The 19,818-nt window shown below is 36.4% G+C and overlaps 1 protein-coding gene across 6 annotated transcripts in view; it reads left to right on the forward strand.

Annotated features, from left to right (window-relative positions):
- The window catches only part of CASD1 (CAS1 domain containing 1), a 70,918-nt gene that overhangs the window by 10,372 nt on the left and 40,728 nt on the right, over positions 1-19,818 (forward strand). For 4 of the 6 annotated variants that reach the window (XM_084977044.1, XM_084977043.1, XM_021063369.2 and 1 more), the window contains exons 4-5: positions 11,977-12,021; positions 13,295-13,357. In XM_084977044.1, coding sequence (XP_084833170.1) covers positions 11,977-12,021; positions 13,295-13,357 — 108 coding nt within the window. Of the gene's footprint in view, positions 1-6,159; positions 6,319-11,976; positions 12,022-13,294; positions 13,358-19,818 lie in introns of those variants that run through there. The other 2 variants (XM_084977045.1, XM_084977046.1) reach the window with 1 other exon arrangement.

Consider the following 19,818-nt stretch of genomic DNA (forward strand, 5'->3'; position numbering starts at 1 on the left):
ACTTTAAAAACATTTTTAGAAAGAAAACAAAGAAGAAATGTCTGCATCTTCCTTTTAATATTCTGCCATCTTTGTTTTCGAGAATCTCTTTTTTAAAAAGAATATTGTAATATTTTAGCTTGTACAATTTTATATCTTGCTTCTTTCCCAACCACTTATCATAATTCAGTGTGTTAGTATATAATCAATATAAGTATTTTCATAATGGCAACCTATTACGGAGTGGATGTGTGATTTTTTTGTAATTTTCCCTTTTTGTACTTTTCTGATTTTTTTAATTTTGCAGTCTTCTTTCTTTTTAATAGTTTTGTTGAAATATAGTTGATTTACAATGCTGTGGATAATTACTGCTGTACAATAGAGGACAGATTCAGTTATACATGTACACACATCCATCCTTTTACAGATTCTTTTCTCATATAGACCATCACATAATATTGGGTAGAGAGTTTCCTGTACTATTCCACAGGTCTGCACTGGCCAATCATTCCATATACCAGAGTGTGTGTATGCCATCCCAAACCCTTAGTTCATCCCTCCCCCTACCACCTGTTCCCTTTGGTAACCATAAGTTCATTTTGAAAATCCATGAGTCAGTTTCTATTCTTCAAATAAATTCATTTGTATCTTTTTTTAGAATCCACATATAAGTGATATCATATGATGTTTGTCTTTCACTATGTGACTAACACTTAGTAGGATAATCTCTAGGTCCATCTATGTTGCTGCAAATGGCATTATTTCATTCTTTTTTTTAATAGCTGAGTAATATTCCATGGTATATATGTACCACATTTTCTTTATCCAGTCCTCTGTTGATGGCCATTTAGGTTGCTTCCACATCTTGGATATTGTAAATAGTGCTGCAGTGAACATTGGGGAGTGTGAATCTTTTTGAATTATGGTTTCTCCAGATAGATGACTAGGAATGGGATTGCTGGATCATATGGCAGTTTTTTGAGGAAATGTCATACCATTTTCCATAATGGTTGTACCAGTTTATATTCTCACCAGCAGTGTAGGAGGATTCCCCTTTCTCCACACCCTCTCCTCCACCATTTATTTTTTGTAGACTTTGATGATGGCCAATCTGGCTGGCAAAAGTTGGTACCTCATTGTAGTTTTCATTTTCATTTCTCTAACAGTTAGCAATGTGGAGCATCTTTTCATTTGTTTTTTGGCCTTCTGTATATCTTCTTTGGAGAAATGTATATTTAGGTTTTCTGCCCTTTTTTTTGCTTTATAGGACCGCACTTGGGGCATATGGAGGTTCCCAGGCTAGGGTTCCAATCGGAGCTATAGCTGCTAGCCTACACCACAGCCATAGCAACACCAGATCCTTAACCCACTGAGCAGGGCCAGGGATCGAACCCACATCCTCATTGATCCTAATCGGGTTCATTAACAACTGAGCCATGAAGGGAACTCCCGCCCATTTTTTTTTTTTATTGGATTGTTTGCTTTTTGATATTAAACTACATAAGTTGTAGTTAACTTTGGAGATTAATCCCTCATCAGTTGCTTCTTTTGCAAATATTTTCTCCCCTTCTGTGGGCTTTTTGTTTTGTTTATGGTTTCCTTTGGTGTGCAAAAATTATTTTTGTTTATTTTTGTTTTTATTTACATTCTGAGAGGTGGAGCTGAGAAAATATTGCTGCAGTTTATGTCAGGATGTTTTCTTCCTATGAGTTTTATAGTATCTGGTCTTACATTTAGGTGTTTAATCCATTTTGAGTTTATTTTTGGGTATGGTGTTAGTGAATATTGTAATTTTATTTTTGACGTGTACCTCTACAGTTTTCCCAACATCACTTATTGAAGAGACTGTCGTTTCTGTATTGTATATTTTTGCTTACTTTGTCATAGATTAATTGACCATAGGTGCTTGGGTTTATTTCTGGGCTTTCTATCATGTTGCATTGATCTAGATTTCTCTTTTTGTGCCAGTACCATACTGTTTTGATGACTGTAGCTTTGTAGTATAGTCTGAACACAGGGAGCCTTGTTCCTCCAGTTCCGTTTTTCTTTTTCAACATTGCTTTGGCTATTTGGGGGCTGTTGTGTTTCCATACAAATTTTAAAATATTTTGTTCTAATTCTGTGAAGAATGTCACTGGTAATTTGGTAGGGATTGCATTGAATCTGTAGATTGCCTTGGGTAATATAGTCATTTTAATAGTATCGATTCTTCCAGTCCAAGAGCAGGGTATATTTTTCTACCTGTTTGTGTCATCTTTGATTTCTTCCATTGGTGTCTTACAGTTTTCAGAGTATAGGTCTTTTGTCTCTTTAGGTAGGTTGATTCCTAGGTATTTTGTTCTTTTTGATGTGATGATAAGTGGGGTGATTTCCCTAATTTATCTTTCTGATCTTTCATTGTTAGTATAGAAATGCAATTGATTTCTGTGTATTCATTTTGTATCCTTTAACTTTACCAAATACATTGATGAGCTCTAACAGTTTTCTGCTAGTGTCTTTAGGATTTTCTGGGTATAGTATCATGTCATCCTCAAACAGTGATGGTTTTATTCCTTCTTTTCCAATTTGGATTTCTTTTACTTGTTTTTCTTTTCTGACTGCTGTGGCCAGGACTCCCAAAACTACGTTGAAGAACAGTGGTGAGAATGGACATGCTTGTCTTGTTCCTGATATTAGCGAGAATTCTTTCAACTTTTCACCATTGAGAATGACATTAGCTGTGAAGTTGTCTTATATGAGTTATTATGTTGAGATAGGTTTCCTCTATGCCCACTTTCTGGAGAGTTCTTATCAGAAATGAGTTTTGGATTTTGTCAAAAAGCCTTTCTGGCATCCATTGAGATGATTATATGGTTTTTATTCTTCAGCTTGTTAATGTGGTGAATCACAATGATTGATTTGCAGATGTTGAAGAATCCTTGCTTCCCTGGGATAAGTCCCACTTAATCATGGTGTATGGTCCTTTTAAGGTATTGTTGGATTAAGTTTGAAAGTATTTTGTTGAGGATTTTTGCATCTATGTTCATCAGTTATAACGGCCTGTAATTTCCTTTCTTTCTTTTCTTTTTTTTTTTTTTTTTTGCTTTTTAGGGCCGCATCCATGGCATATGGAGGTTCCCAGGCTAGGGGTCAAATTGGAGATACGCTGTGGGCTTGCACCATAGTCACAGCAACTCAAGATCCGAGCTGAGTCTGTGACCTACACCACAGCTCACAGCAACACCGGATCCTTAACCCACTGAACAAGGACAGGGATCAAACCCGCATCCTTGTGGATCCTAGTTGGGTTTAACCACTAAGCCACAAAGGGAATTCTCCTATAATTTTCTTTTTGTACGGTATCTTTTTCTGGTTTTGGTATCAGGGTGATGGTGACCTCATTAGAATGAGCTTGGGAGTGTTCTTTCATTTGAAATTTTTTGCAGGAGTTTCAGAAGAATAGATTTGAATTCTTCTCTAAATGTTTGATAGAATTCTCCTATGAAGCCACCTGGTCCTGGACTTGTGTTTGTTGGAAGTTTTTTAAAATTCTTTAATTTTTTTTATTTTTAGGGCTGCACTCACAGCATATGAAGGTTCCCAGGAAGGGGTCAAATCAGAGCTGTAGCAGCTAGCCTATGCCACTGCCTGTTTCCTCATGGATGCTAGTCAGATTCATTTCTGCTGAGCCACATGTTAGAAGTTTTTTGTTTTTTTTTTTTTTGTTGTTGTTGTTGTCCTTTTGCCTTTTTCAGGGCTGCACCCACGGCATATGGAGGTTCCCAGTCTAGGGGTCTAATTGGAGCTGTAGCCGCCAACCTACACCACAGCCACAGCAATGTGGGATCTGAACTGTATCTGTGACCTACACCACAGCTCACGGCAATGCCGGATCGTTAACCCACTGAGCAAGGGCAGGGATCGAACCTGCAACCTCATGGTTCCTAGTCGGATTCATTAACCACTGTGCCACGACGGGAACTCCAGCCTTTTCATTTATCATTTTCTTATTTCTAGTTGTGGTCTTTTTTTTTCCTACCTAAAGAAGTTCCTTTAGTATTTGTTTTAAAGTTGTTTTGGTGGTGAGGAATTCTTTTAGTTTTTGCTTGTCTAAAGCTTTTGATTTCTCCTCCAAATTTGAATGAAAGCCTTGATGGAAAGAGTATTCTTGGTTCTAGTTTCCTCCCCTTTATCACCTTAAATATATCTTGCCACTCCCTCCTAATTTGCAGAGTTTCTGCTGAAAAATCAGCTGTTATCCTTAAGGGGATTCCCTTGTATATTATTTGTTGCTTTTCCCTAGCTGCTTTCAATATTTTCTCTTTGTCTTTAATTTTGGTCAGTTTGATTAATATGTGTCCTGGGGTGTTCCTCCCTAGGATTATTCTGTATGGTATTCATTGCGATTCCTGGATTTAAGTAAGTGATTCCTTTCCCATATTAGAGAAGTTTTTAGCTATTATCTCTTCACTATTTTCTCTGGCTCTTTCTCTCTTTTCTTTCTGGAACCTCATAGTGTGAACATTAATAAGTTTAAAGTTATTCCAGAGTTCTCATAGACTATCCTCATTTCTTTTCATTCTTTTACCTTTGTTCTGTTCCACATTAGTGATTTCCACAAGTTTGTCTTCCCCCTTGCTTATTCACTCTTCTGCCTCTCATATTCTGCTATCACTTTCTTCTCATGAATTCATTTCAGTTATTGTGTTTTTCAACTCTGCTTATTTATTCTTTAAATCATCTATTTCTTTGTTAAATGTTTCTGGTAATTTGTCCATCCTTGCCTCCAATTTTTTTCTGAGATCTTGCATCATCTTTACTATCATAACTCTCAAGTCTTTTTCATGAAGATTGCTTATCTCTAGTTCACGTAGCTGTTTTTCTGGGATTTTTTTCTCGTTCCTTGATCTGGCTCTTATTTCTCTATCTTTTCATTTTGTATAGCTTTTTGTGTGGTCTCCTTTTGCAGGCTACAGGGTTGTACCCTCTCTTGCTTCTGGTGCCTCCACCCGTTTGGGTGAAGCTGATACATGGGCTTGTGGCAGGCTTCCTGAGGAGCAACTGGTGCTTACAACCTGTTAGGTGGAGCTGAGTCTTATCTCCTGGTGTGATGGAGGTGGCTGTCTGTCCGGGAGAAATTTAGGCATGCTGTTTGGTGACAGGTGGGGTTGTGTTCCCACCCTGTTTGTTGTTTGGCCTCTCAGCTCTGATGGGTAGGGCCAGGTTTTTCCAAAATGGCAGCCTCTGGGAGAGCTCACACCAGTGTTTATTCCCTGGAAACTCCACCTCCAAGGTCTGGTCCTCACATTGAGCCACAGCCTCCCAGTGCTTCCCCAGGAGACCCTCCAAGACCCACAGGTAGATTTGACCCAGATTGTTATAGAGTCTCTGCTTTCCCCTGGGTCCCAGTGCACATGAAAGCCTTTGTGTGCCCTTATAGAATGGAGTCTCTCTTTACCCCGTCCTGAGGAGCTTCTGCCCTCAAGCCCTGGTGTCCCTCAACACAAATGCTCCAAGGGATCCTTCTCCCAATGCCAAAACCCCAGGCTGGGGAAACTGACATGGGGTTCAGAAGTCTCACTCCTGTAGGAGAGCCTCTGTGATATAGTTATTTTCCAGTCTATATGTCACCCACCAGTGGTTATGAGATTGTGAAAGTGCCCCTCCTGCCATCTTTGTGTGGCTTATTCTTTGTCTTTTGGTGTAGGTTCTCTTTTTTGGTAGTTTTCAGTCTGTTTTGTTGATGGTTGTTCAGCAGTTAGTTATAATTTTGGTGTTTTTATGAGAGTAGGTAAGCTGAGTCCTTCTCTGCCATCTTGTCTCTGGTCCTATTTTGCAATTTTAAAAGGACATTTTAAAAAGTATATTTGTGCTAAAACTTTGCTTTTTAAGATGTCTCCTTCGGATAGAAACTCTACAATGCAGATACTAGGTTAAAAAATATAAATACTTTTATTATTATTGACTATATTGTTAAACTGTTTCAATCTTTGTTGTAATTAGCAATGTACACTGCAACCTTTCTGGCACTAAGCATTCATGCTATATAGTTAAAATGACAATGCAACAAATTTCTGCTGTTTTTTGTGTCTCTCATTTAAAAATATATGTCTTGTTTTGAAAACTCACAAGGATGAACATCTCTGAATGTTTGTTAATGTTTTTATGCATTATCATATCCTTCTGTTTATATTTTTGAAGTGATTCAAGGTGCTATCACTGTCTTCAACTGCATATGATTGGAAGTAGGAAGTGGCAAGAAGAGAAAATAAAGTACAAGAAAGCTCAGAATTGTAGGGGTAGTAGATCATGAATTTATGATGAAAATCTGCCTGCCTGTACACATCAACTTGCCCAGTGGTAAGAAGCTGAAAATTTAGGCACTTCATAGCTAAGTGGCTAGTCTCATAGTGATCATGGTAGTGGATATTAAGTGCTTAGGAACTATTCCTTGTGAGAGAAACCCATAGGCTATTAGAGATTTCGTCTACTAGAAAAGACTAATACAGATTTTAAAGCTGTATAATAGAGGATAAAGTCAATTTTTTTCATTTTATTTGTCATCTATAAGTGTGTTTTCCAATTTGTATTTATAAATAGGAAATTATACAGAAGAGTTGGAGCTATTTAATGACATGAGATTCTTATAGTTTAAAGTAGAAAACTCAGTAAACATTTAAAAATAGATTTCTAATTTAAAAAAATTTAATATTTCTAGGCCTAGAATATGATTTTTGAAAATTGAATAATGTATTTGGCAACAATTTTAAAAAAGCTGTAATGGTTTAGTCTGTAGCCAAAAATGGGTACAATATGGTAAATTGTTTTTGAGCCCTAGTTTTAACACCTGGGTTTCCATTTTTTATTTTCTAGAGCTGTCTGCTTATCCCACAGTTATCAAACAAGATACATTTTACTTTGTATGCATTTTTATTTTATTTTTACTTTTTTTTTTTTTTTTTTTTTTTGCGTCTTTTTGTGCTTTCTAGGGCCGCACCCACGGCATATGGAGGTTCCCATGCTAGGGATCTAATGGAAGCTGTAGCCACTGGCCTATGCCAGAGCCACAGCCACGCCAGATCCGAGCCGTGTCTGTGACCTACACCATAGCTCATGGTAACGCTGGATCCTTAACCCACTGAGTGAGGCCAGGGATTGAACCCGCAACCTCATGGTTCCTAGTCAGATTTGTTTCTGCTGCGCCACAACGGGAATTCCTGTATTCATTTTTAAAAAGACAGTTTGTTACAATCTTTAAGAGAGAGCTATTGTAAAACTAAGTAATTCAAACTGCTAGTGGAGCATTTGCCATATTGTGTTTTAGTTATTCTTGTCTCTGAACACCTTGAGGACAGAGACTGTGTGTTATCATTGTTTCAAAATTCATGTCTTATGCCTAGCACAGCCCAGCATGTTGTGTAACTCCATTAAAGTTTTTGTTTGTTTTATTTTGTTGTGTTTTTTTAGCCTTGGTAATAGGATTCATTTTAGTAGAATAGGAACATTGAAGATAATTGTTTGTTCAAACTTGTCTCTTTTCTCTATTGAGGAAAAATTTTTTTAAAGGAAATTTTAGAGCAGGATTTTTTTCAGATTATATTTTGTGGAAAACTTGTTCTGTAAGAAGCTCTGGTCAAATAAGTTTGGGCAGAGCTAAATATCATATCCTGCTCTTAGATGGTTTTAATTTAGGCTAGGATATTAAAAACCTGAGAAGTCTTACAGTAAAGAAACATTTTTCTGTTGCTTCCAGCCAAAGGGCAAGCTAGATACTCTGGGGGCCCCTTCCACCTCAAACCAACTAGATCCTAGATTAAAAAAAACCGCACTTGTTGATGTATTTCTAGACTTTGAGATACACCCCTGAAAAGGAACAAACTAAGGGGCAAAACCAGAGGTGGGAACAATAACAGTAGGCATGCAATAGAGATTCAGGTTACCCTGGAGACAGATGCTTGTAGCTGCAGTGACTATAAGTAGAAGGCTAAGCTTTGAGCCAACATGTTTCTCAGTAGTAATAATGGGAACCAGAGGACAGTAGACTAATAGCTTTAAAGTTCTGATAGAAAGTAAGTTTCAAGCTGGAACCGTATCCCTGGCATACAGATTCCTCTATTCTTGAAATATAATTCATTTTCAGATAAGCAATAGCTATAAGGGTTTATTGGCACATTTGCTTGTACTAAAGTTTTTTCTTAAATTCATTCCAAATTTTATATGGAGAGCATGGACTCATTCCAAATTTTATATGGAGAGCATGGACAAGAGATATTGATCTCCAATATCAAGACCTGTTTTAACTATGTAGTAATTATGGCAATGTATTATTGGTAGAGCTAAACAACAAAACCAGTGGAACAGAATATAGACCTCTGAAATAGACGCATGCATATGCAAAGATTTAATAAGTAACGGATATGTCATTAAAGATCCCTGGGGATAGAAAGTGCTAGTCAATTAATGATGCTGAGGCAATTGGAGATATATATATATATATATATATATATATATATATATTATATATTCTATATATATATATATATATGGAAAAAAGTGAAATCGGACTCCTACCTCACACCATCAAGTATAATCAAGTATAATCATTTCTAAATGGATTTAGACTTAAATGTGAGAGTCCAAACTTTGAAATCTTTAGGAAAAAATGTAGAATATCTTTAATACCTCAAGGGACAGCACTCAACCTCAAGTAGGAATAAGTTTCTTATGTGAGAAACAAGAAGTGCTAACCATAAAATAAAAGATGAATAAATTAACATACTTTAAGATTATCATCAAAAGATACCTTAAAGAGGAGTTCCTGTCGTGGCGCAGTGGTTAACGAATCCGACTAGGAACCATGAGGTTGTGAGTTCAGTCACTGCCCTTGCTCAGTGGGTTAACGATCCGGCGTTGCTGTGAGCTGTGGTGTAGGCTACAGATGCATCTCGGATCCCGTGTTGCCGTGGCTCTGGCGTAGGACGGTGGCTACAGCTCTGATTCGACCCCTAGCCTGGGAACCTCCATATGCCGCGGGAGCGGCCCTAGAAAAGGCAAAAAAAGACAAAAAAAAAAAAAAAAAAAAAGATACCTTAAAGAAAAAAGACAAGCTATAAAGTGGATATATTTGTTGCATGTATCCAAGAAATAAAAGGAACCAGTTAATAAAAAAGATAACCCAGGAGAATAAAAAGGGGATAGGCATACTTTCATAAATCCCAGTGTAAATCTGAAGATGTTTAACCTTATTATGTAATCAGAGAAATGCAAATTAAGGCCATAGTGAGATACTGCTTTGTACCTACTTTAGTGGCAGAAATTAAATTTGACAAGGCAGAAAGATATGAAGTCTGACAAGTTATGTTGGAGAGGCTGTGTCTCATAAACTACTGGTGAGAGTACATTGTTACAAACACTTCAAAAAATAATTTGCATTATCATGTGAGGGTGAACATTTGTATAGTCTGTGAACCTTTAGAACTATTATTAGGGAAACATAAAAAGACACGTGCAAGGAGGTAACTATCAGTGATGTTTGTAATCTAGGTTTGGTGCATTATATCAACTGACCTAGATTTTATAAAAATAATAAATATAATATTTGAAATATATTGATAAAATAAATTGATATGTAAAAGTTTTAAAAGCCCAGAGAATGTTCTAGATTAAATGAAACTAAAAAAGGATGAAAACTAAATGCAATACATAGTTTTAATTGAATTCTAGATTAATATATAAAAACTGTGGAGAAGACATTATTGGGAAAATTAGGAAAATTTGATTGTGGACTGTATATCAGATAATTTTTTTTTTTTCTTTTTTGGCCAGCCCAAGGAATATAGAGTTCCTTGGCAAGGAACCAGATCTGAGCTGGCAATTCCAGATCCTAAAATGGGCTGGGAATTGAACCTGTGATCATGGCTCCAGAGATGCCGATTCCATGGAGCCAAAGCAGGGACTCCTAGATTATAGTTTATCAATGTCATATTCTTAGGTAGGACTATAGTATTGAAGTTAAGTAAAAGAATGTTCATATTCTTAGGAGATGTGTCTTTAGGTATTTAAGGATAAATTACTGTCTGCAGTTTGCTTTCATATGGTTCAGCAAAAGAGAAAAACTATGTATATGTGGTGCAGAGAGACACATAACCTAGTGTAGAAGATGTTAAGAATTGGTAAATGGTATCATCTTTGTGGTAAGTCTGAAATTTTTCAAAATTAAAAGTTGGAAAGAAAGCCAACACTGAATAGTATATAATCTAAGGATACATATAGTTGACAAAACTGTATCATTAAAAAGAAGGCAAGATATAAGCAAAATTTAAGATGGTTGTTTCCTTTGGGTGAAGTAAGATATTTAGAGAGGAAGAGGGCCACACAGGTCATTCAGTGTGTTAGTAATTCTCTAATTTGTGCCATGGATTCATGAGTGCTTGTTTTTTTACTATGCCTTGTAATTTACATATATGTGCTATATTCTTTTATATATATTGAATGTTATATTAAAATAATGAAGTGAAGAGATTTAATTAATTGAATTAATTGTGCTATGCAAAAAGAGGAATACTATTTCTCCGAGGAAATTTTTTTAAAGGTTAAGATGGGGTAGGGGGAGGAGAACACCTGTGTGATTTCCCTGACCCAGTATTTCCTACACTTATTGGACCAAGGAAACTTTATGTAACATAGCTTAAAGTTCCATTGAATTAATGGCCTCAAGAGCCATTTTAGCAAAAGATGCTTAAGCAGGACTAACAAGGGCTTAAAAAGTTATCCCGTTGATAAAAGCAAACCTTATTTCATAGAGATAATAAAAGCAAATACTTTTTGGTTAAATTAATGAAAACATTTCAACTTTGGTTTCAAAGAAGAGAAGTAGTTTCTTATTAACCACCTCTATTCCACCCTGAATATTTACCTATAAAAAGATTTTTTTTCTTTATAATGAACACTTAGTTATAAGAAGTTGTAGTATCTGGATTTTAGTTTTCTCTACAAGTGAGCTACTTATCTACCATCTTAAATTGAAATCTACAATAATCTAGAGTTATATATGTCTTCCTGTTTAGACAGGGCCTATACTAGTATATTGGTAAAAATGGACTACATCTTGCGATAGCAGCAAACCACTCTAAAATCTTAATACTTAGTACTACATGTCCTAGGTGGATTGACAAGGGACTTCGCTCCATTCAGTCATTCAGGGATTTTTGCTATTGGAATTTTTATCATTTTCCAGTTGTACCATTTGGAACATTTCAACCTCCTCAGTCTCTGTAGTCAGGATAAGTCAGAGGGAACTGTCCTGGGAACTTTAGGCAAGAAGTGACCCATATTACAGCTAGCCATATTACATTGGACAGAACTAGTCATGTGGTCCTGTCTGACTAGAAGGGACTCAGGGTAGCAGTCAGTCTCTGCCACAGATAATAATGCTAGGACTAAATTAGAATCATGAGAAGTTTGACAAAAAGATAATTTATGTAGGCATGTTCACATAGCTGCTTGTTCTTGTAGTTCTGGCTTTATCTTTAAACTTCATTGAAAATGTTGAAGATCACGTATAAACAAATTAACTAATGTCACTTATTTTTTGGTACTTTATGCAGGTCTTTTCCCCTTCAAATTGTATGTAAAGAATTTGGAGTGCCAGTCATGGCTTGGAGGTTAACAAACCCGACTAGCATCCATGAGGACATGGGTTCAATCCCTGGTGTTGCTCAGTGGGTTAAGGATCTGGCATTGCCGTGAGCTGTGGTGTAGGTTGCAGACGCGGCTCAGATCCAGCGTTGCTGTGGCTCTGGTGTAGGCCAGCAGCTACAGCTCCAATTTGACCCCTAGCTTGGGAACCTCCATTTGCCACCAGTGCGGCCTTAAAAGACAAAAAAAAAAAAAAAAAAAAAAAAAAGGATAAAGTGTATAAATAAATTAACAAAAGCAGCTAAAGGAGGAATTATTTACATAAAATTAATCTATATATTAACATTTCTCTGTTGTCTTTGCTCTTTTTTTTAATGGTAGCATGAAAACATTCCTTTTGAAGACAAGATTGCATCAGTTAAAGTGGTAAGTTCTTATAGTGTTATAATGTTGAATCTGTTTGTTGGTAAATTTATTTGCAGATAACCTAATGCTTTGTACATACTAAATGTATTTCATTGTATTTAGAATAGATAAGTAGAGTAAGATAATTTAATAGTGTACACTGTTTTGTGTAATAAAATAGAAAATCTGGTCTCTCAACTTTTTATCCAGAAAAAAATAATCTTACATTAATTTGAAACCAGTATGTATTCAGGATTAATGTTTATAAAAGAAATACATGTGAATTTTCTGAGTTCTCAGTCACAGTGGCTTCTAGACACTGAGAATACAGATGAGGATCAAGACAATTCCTAGATCTAATGGAACTTGCCAGTCATTATAGTTCTCTACATGGAATTGAACATGGTATAGGGATGGCAAAAAGGAAAAAGTGAGGCATTAGAAATGTATAGAATAAGGAATTAAAAGTAGTTTTTCTTCTTAGGGAAATGATGTTTTAATGGAGGCCCCAAGGATAAGTAGTTGCTGATTAGGCTCAGTGGAAGAATTTATGAGTATTATAGGCAGAAGGAACAATATGTACAAAGCCCTGGAGAAAAAGGAGCTCGTAGAAAATTCTAGAAGCTGAACAAGAACCAAAAGGGTACTTAGAGTAAGAGGGAAAGTGGCAGGAGAAGAAACAGAATGTCTAGGCAGAGGCCATATCCTGCACTTTCTTAGGAATTTTAAGGACTTTGGAATTTATTCTGATGGCAGTTGAAAGTCTTTGAAATTTAAGCAGGAACGTGGCAAGCTCAGATTTAATTTAATTTTTTTTTTCCTTTGTAAGGTCACACCTGAGGCATATAGAAATTCCTGGGCTAGGGGTTGACTCAAAGCTATAGTTGGGACCTATACCACAGCCACAGCAATGCCAGATCCTAACTGCATCTGCAACCTATATCACAGTTTGTAGCAGCGCTGGATCCTTAACCCACTGAACAAGACCAGAGATCAAACCCGTATCTTCACATACACTATGTCAGGTTCTTATCCTGCTAAGCCACAACAAAAACTCCTGGATTTAAATTTTTAAAACATTACTCTGGCTAAAATGTGGAGAATATTTTAGAAAAAAGCAAAAGTGAACACAAGGAGAACTATTGTGAGACTCTTAACAAGTTGAGGTGAGAAATGAAGATATTATAGACAAGGTGGTGTTTTACTTTTAAATACTCTGTAAGAGATATGCTAATATTTATTTTGAATGGTGGATATAACATTAGTTTTTTCCTTTCTTACATTTCTTTTTCAGGATTTTCTGTGGCATCCAGAGGTTAATGGTTCTATGAAACAGTGTATCAAAGTATGGACTGAGGTCGGTATTTGAAAATATAGGCCTTGCTGGTTTTGAGCAATGAAATTTTGAAGGTTCACTCTCCCATACTCTCCCGTCCCACTGTCCTGGACTTCGTACCAGCCTTCTTGATAGCAGCTAGGCTGGATTATCATTTTACTGAGAGGACAAGGTTTTGATCCAGTATCTCTGCCTTCACCATTCTAACCTTACGGTGATTATGTTTATAACACACTTTATGGATTTAAAATGTTTTGTTACTGTTGTAGCTGTACTGTTGAGCTACTGTTGTAGCTCAGTTAATTTAGAGCCAGATAATCTTTCTATCACAGTGCACATTCATTTGTGCATTTTTCTCTTTGTTCTTCAAATTCATGTCCCAATACTTCAGGAAACTTTTTTTTTGAAATGTAATAGTTTGCATCTACCAACCCCTAACTCCCTGTGCATCCCACATCCTCCCCCTTCCCTTTGGTAAGCACAACTCTGTTCTCTATGTCCATGAGTCTTTTTCTGTTCTATAGGTAGTTTCCTTTGTGCCATATTTTAGATTCCACATATAAGTGATATCATATGATATTTGTCTTCCCTTTGTGACTTTCTTCACTTAGTATTATTAATCTCTACTTGCATCCAAGTTGCTGCAAATGGCATTATTACATTCTTTTATATGGCTGAGTAGTATTCCATTGTATATATGCACTACATCTTCTTAATCCATTCATTTGTTGATGGACATTTAGGTTGTTTCCATGTCTTGGCTATTGTGATTAGTGCTGCAATGAACATAAGGGTACACCTGTATTTTTGAATTATGGTTTTGTCTGATATATACCCAGGAGTGGGATTAATGGATCATATAGTAGTTCTATATTTAGTTTTCTGAGTAACATCTATACTGTCTGCCACAGTGGTTGTACCAGTTTACATTCCCACCAACAATGAAGGAAGGTTCCCTTTTCTCTGCACCCTCTCTAGCATTTATTGTTTGTAGACTTATTAATGATGGCTATTATGACTGGTGTGAGGTGGTATCTCGTTGTTTTGATTTGCATTTATCTATTAATTAGTGACATGTAGCATCTTTTCATGTGCCTGTTGGCCATATCCCTGTCTTTTTTGGAGAAATGTCTATTTAGGTCTTCTGCCTATTTTTTGATTGGGTTGTTTGTTTTGTTGTTGTTGTTGTTGAGTTGTAGGAATCGCTTGTACATTTGGGAGATTAGACCCAGATCAGTTACAGCCTTTACAAAGATTTTCTCCCATTCTGTGAGTTTTCTTTTTCTTTTCTTTCTTTTTGTTTGTTCGCTTATGTTTTCCTTTGCTGTGCAAAACCTTTTGAGTTTAATTAGGTCCCATTGTCTTATTTTTCTTTTTATTGCATTCTTTTAGGAGATGGAACAAACAAGATGTTGTGATTTATGTCAAAGAGCATTCTGTCTCTTTTCCTCTAGGAATTTTATAATTTCTGGCCTTACATTTAGGTCTTTAATCCGTTTAGTTAGTTTTTGTGAGTGGTATTAGAGAGTGTTCTAATTTCATTGTTTTACATGTAGCTGTCCAGTTTTCCCAGCACCATTTTTGAAGAAACTGTCTTCTTCCACTGTGTGTTGTTGCCTCCTTTGACATAGATTAGTTGACCATAGGGGCTTGGGTTTATTTCTGGGCATTCTGTCCTGTTCCACTGAACCATAGTTCTGTTTTTGTGCATCATATGTTTTGATAACTGTAGCTTTGTGTATTTGGAAGGCAGGGCACCTGAGTCCTCCAGTTTCGTTTTTCTTTTTCAATGTTGCTTTGGCTATTGAGGGTCTGCTGTGTTCCCATAAAAATTTTAAAGTATTTTGTTCTAGTTCTGTCTGGATGATCTGTCCATTGCTGTAAATGGGTGTTAAAGTCCCCCACTGTTGTATTGTTGTTGATTTCTCCTCTTATCACAGTTAGCGTAACTGTGGTGCTCCTATGTTGGGTGCATATATATTTACATTTGTTGTATCTTCTTCTTGGATTGATCCTTTGATCAATTTATATTTATAAAGTGCCCTTTGTCTCTTGTGACCTCTTTATTTTAAAAGTAAGTATTTTGAATAAATAAATAAATAAACCAGCAGAAAAAAAAAATAAAATAAAAGTAAGTATTTTGTTTGATATAAATATTGCTACTCCTGCTTTCCTTTGATTTCCGTTTGCATCTAATACCTTCTTCCATCCCCTCACTTTCAGTCTGTATGTGTCCTTATGTCTGAAGTGGGTCTTTTGTAAATAGCATATATATGGGTTTTTTTTTTTTTTGGTTTTTTTTTTTTTGTCTTTTTTGTCTTTTCTAGGGCCACACCTGTGGCATATGGAGGTTCCCAGGCTAGGGGTCTAATCAGAGCTGTAGCCGCCGGCCAATGCCAGAGCCATAGCAATGTGGAATCTGATCCATGACTGTGACCTACACCACAGCTCATGGCAACACTGGATCCTTAACCCACTGAACAAGGCCAGGGATTGAACCTGCAACCTCATGGTTCCTAGTCAAATTTATTAACCACTGAGCCACAATGGGAACTCCTGGGTCTTGTTTTTGTATCCATTCATTTGGTCTGTGTCTTTTGGTTGGGGCATTTAATACACTTACCTTTAATGTAATGATGGATATGTGTGTATTATTGCCATTTCCTAAATTGTTTCAGACTCATTATTTTAGGTCTTTTTTTCCCCTTCCTCTTTTGTTCTCTTCTCTTGTGATTTTCTGACTGTCTTTAGTATTGTATTTGGTTTGCTTTTTCTTTTTCAAGTGTGTGTCCCTTGTAGTTTTTTGGTTTGTAGTTCCCATTAGATTTTGATATAACCATATGTACAGAATTGGTTTTGGTTCCTGGTCTCTTAATTGCAAATGTATTTTCAGTATTCTGCATTTGTACCCTCCTCATGATTGCTGGCTTTGGTATCATATTTGTGTATATATGATTTCATATCTTTATGTTTGCCTTTACTTGTAAGCCTTCTCATTTGTAGTTTTCTTGATTCTAATTGTGACCTTTCCTTTTCTTACTAGAGGAGTCCTTTTTAGTATTTGTTGTAGAGCTGGTTTGGTGGTGCTGAATTTTCCTAGCTTTTCCTTGTCTGAAAAACTTTTGATCTCCATTAAATCTGAATGAGAGCCTTGATGAGTGGAGTATTCCTGGTCATCCCTTCATGACCTTAAATATATATTGCTACTCCCTTCTAGCTTACAGAGTTTCTTTTGAAATGTAGGCTGATATCTTTATGGGGGTTCCCTTGTATGTTATTTGTTGCTTTTCCCTTGTGGCTTTTAATACTTTTTTCTTTGTATTTAAAGTTTATCAGTTTGGTTAGTATATGTCTTTCCATGTTTCTCCTTGGGTTTATCCTGTATGGGATTCTCTGTGTTCCCTCAACTCAAGTGAGAAGTTGCTTATCTCCTCTTCATTTATTTATTTTGTCTTGTTCCTTTGTCTGAAAGTTACTTCTTTGTCATCTCATATTGTCTGTCTTTTTGTACTTATGGTCCCCATGACACCAAGTATGTAGATTCAGCAGCTGATGCCCAGTCCTGGAGTTTTCAGGGGTGGTAGTGGCTCACATGTACCGAGAGCACAAGATGCAAGCAGCAGTATCATGCTACCTCTACCAACCTAGAGTTGGTTGGCTGCTTGGGATGGGGTCTGTGAAAGTGGTGGCATTGGTTCTTGGTTCACAGGACTGCTTTTGTAGCGGCGGGCAACAGTGGCTCCCACAACCCCCGCTTGCTACCAGAAGCTCTCAGAACCATTTCCTGTAGCTGGCAACATGAATAGCAGTCCTTCCCTTTGCCAAGGAGGCTCTCGGGATTGCTCTCATGTAGCCATGGGGGGAGGTGCCTGTTCCCATGGTCACTATCTTTGTTTGGCTGCTCTAGGAAGCACTATCTGTAGCCCTAAAGGCAGCGGCTGTTCTCTAGCTGATGATAAAAGGCACTATCTGTAGCTGCAAAAGGAACACCATTCCCATGTTCCTTCGCTCTGCCAGGCCCCTCTTAGGAGCTTGTGCTGTTCTTGCAGTCACTCTGCCCACCTATAGGGCCATTCCTGGCTCTTGTGGCCAATTGCAGAACTTGTGCCACTTGGACTTTTCCTGAAGCTTGCCACAAACTGTGCACTATTATTGCAGTCCCCTACCAGGCTGCTGGCAGAATCACCTTCTAGCCATAGAGTTTGTACTGCTCCCATGGACACTCTCTCTTTTTTTTTTTTTTCCTTTTGTTTAAAAATATCCTCTTTCTTCCCTTTTATCATTACATTTGTGACCTAAAAGTTGAGCCTAGTATGTTTTGGCTCATAATGTTTGGAGATAAATTAGATATGAGGCAGGCATGCTGTTAACCTCCAAAACCTACAAGTCCACTTTAAAATTTCCATAGTGTCTTCATGTATCTCTCTGTCAGTCCTTTACTTAAACCTGTATTCTTTCCCAGAGGTATTTGCATTTGGGGTGAATAAAACAATACTCAATTTTATTGATCTTGTTTTGCTTAATTGTGCTTCAATGGTGTTTTTCTTTGCTTCTTTTCATAATAAGTACCAAACCACATCACACACTAAATAGGCTTTTGTATAATTCAGTGAAAACCTAGTCAACGTTTCTAACTTTGTTTCTTTAAGAAAATGTGTTTAAGTTTTCAAAAGACAAACATGCAGACAATTTCTAGAATTCAACTCCCTGGAAAATTGGGATCTCATCTAATTGTTGTTCGTTTTTATTAATACATTTTGAAATATCCAAAAGTATAGAATAATGTTATATGTATATTTCACATGATTTAAATATATGTTTCATATTTGTGCTGGACTTGAAAGTATATCTGTTAAAGTAGTAGAAATTCATAATTAAACAGGCATTAATGTAGTATAAGTTGCAAGATCACAAAAAACCTTTGTTATTTACTAACCTGGAGATATATTGCATATACAGATTTTCAGTTCTTATAATTTGCCAAAAACTATATTTTGGGGCTTTAGATTCTGTTCTAAAACTCCTTATATTTACTGGGGGAAAATTTCAATTTATTTAGGTATATGGCCATGTATTTGCCTAAAATTGATTAGCTGATTGGTTTCATACATTCAAAATATACGTATGTATGTGTGTATTTGTGTATTAATTTTAACTTTTTTTTTTTTTTTTGGTCTTTTTCTAGGCCCACATTGGCAGCATATAGAGATTCCCAGGCTAGGGGTCTGATCAGAGCTGTAGCTGCCAGCCTACGCCACAGCCTCAGCAACACGGGATGTGAGCTGCATCTGTGACCTACACCACAGCTCAGGGCAACACTGGATCCTTTACCCACTGAGCAAGGCCAGGGATCAAACCCGCAACCTCATGATTCCTCATCAGATTCGTTAACCACTGAGCCACAACAGGAACTCCAATTTTCACTATTTACATAGTAATCTACTAGATCCTGAGAATACAAAGATCCATATTTTTATTATGTGTGTACTATTACTAGCTTTATTAGGTATTAGGATTATGCCTGGAAATAAACTTTAGTCTCAGCCCTGGAGGAATGTGCGATCTAGTAGGTAGCGCCTTTCTTGATTTTTATTTTTAATTTTTAATATTTATTGAAGTATAGTTGGTTTACAATGTTGTGTTAGTTTCTGGTGTTCAGCAAAATGATGCAGTTATATATATATATATATATATGTATATATATGTGTGTGTGTGTGTGTGTGTATATATATCTCCATTATTTTTCAGATTCTTTTCCCATATAGGTTATTACAGATTATTGAGTAGTCACTTTTGCATGTAGTTGTCCAGTTTTCCCAACATCACTTATTGAAGAGACTGTCTTTTCTGCATTGTATATTCTTGCCTACTTTGTCATAGATTGACCATGTGGGTTTATTTCTGGGTTTTCTGTACTCTTCCCTTGATCTGTATGTCTTTGTGCTAGTACTATATTGTTTAGATGACTGTAGCTTTGTAGTATAGTCTAAAGTCAGAGAGCCTGATTCTTCCAGTTCTCTTTTTCTTTTTCAGTGTTGCTTCAGCTGTTGAGTCTTTTGTGTTTCCACACAGATTCTAAAGTATTTTCTTCTAGTTCTATGAAGAATGTCATTGGTAATTTGATAGGCATTTTGTTGAATCTATAGATTACTTTTGATAGTATAGTCTTTTTGGCAGGATTGAATTTTCCAATCCAAAAGCATGGTATATCTTTCCATCTGTTTGCATCATTTTTGATTTCTTTCTGGGTTTCCCTAATTTTTCTTTGTGATCCTTCATTGTTAGTATATGTAAATGCAGTCAGTTTCTGTGTATTAAATTGTGTATCCTGAAATTTTACCTAATTCATTGATGATCTCTAACAGTTTTCTGGTAGCATCTTTAGAATTTTCTATGTATGTTATATGTCATCTAAAAACAGTAATAGTTTTTATTTTCCATTTGGATTCATTTTATTTCTTTTTCTTCTCATTGCTGAGACT

The sequence above is a fragment of the Sus scrofa genome, chromosome 9, assembly GCF_054392235.1.
Source record: "Sus scrofa isolate SSC_HxYL_T2T_F1_AM1 chromosome 9, Sscrofa_HxYL_maternal_Yorkshire_Landrace_v2.0, whole genome shotgun sequence".
In the NCBI taxonomy this organism is placed as follows: Eukaryota; Metazoa; Chordata; class Mammalia; order Artiodactyla; family Suidae; genus Sus; species Sus scrofa.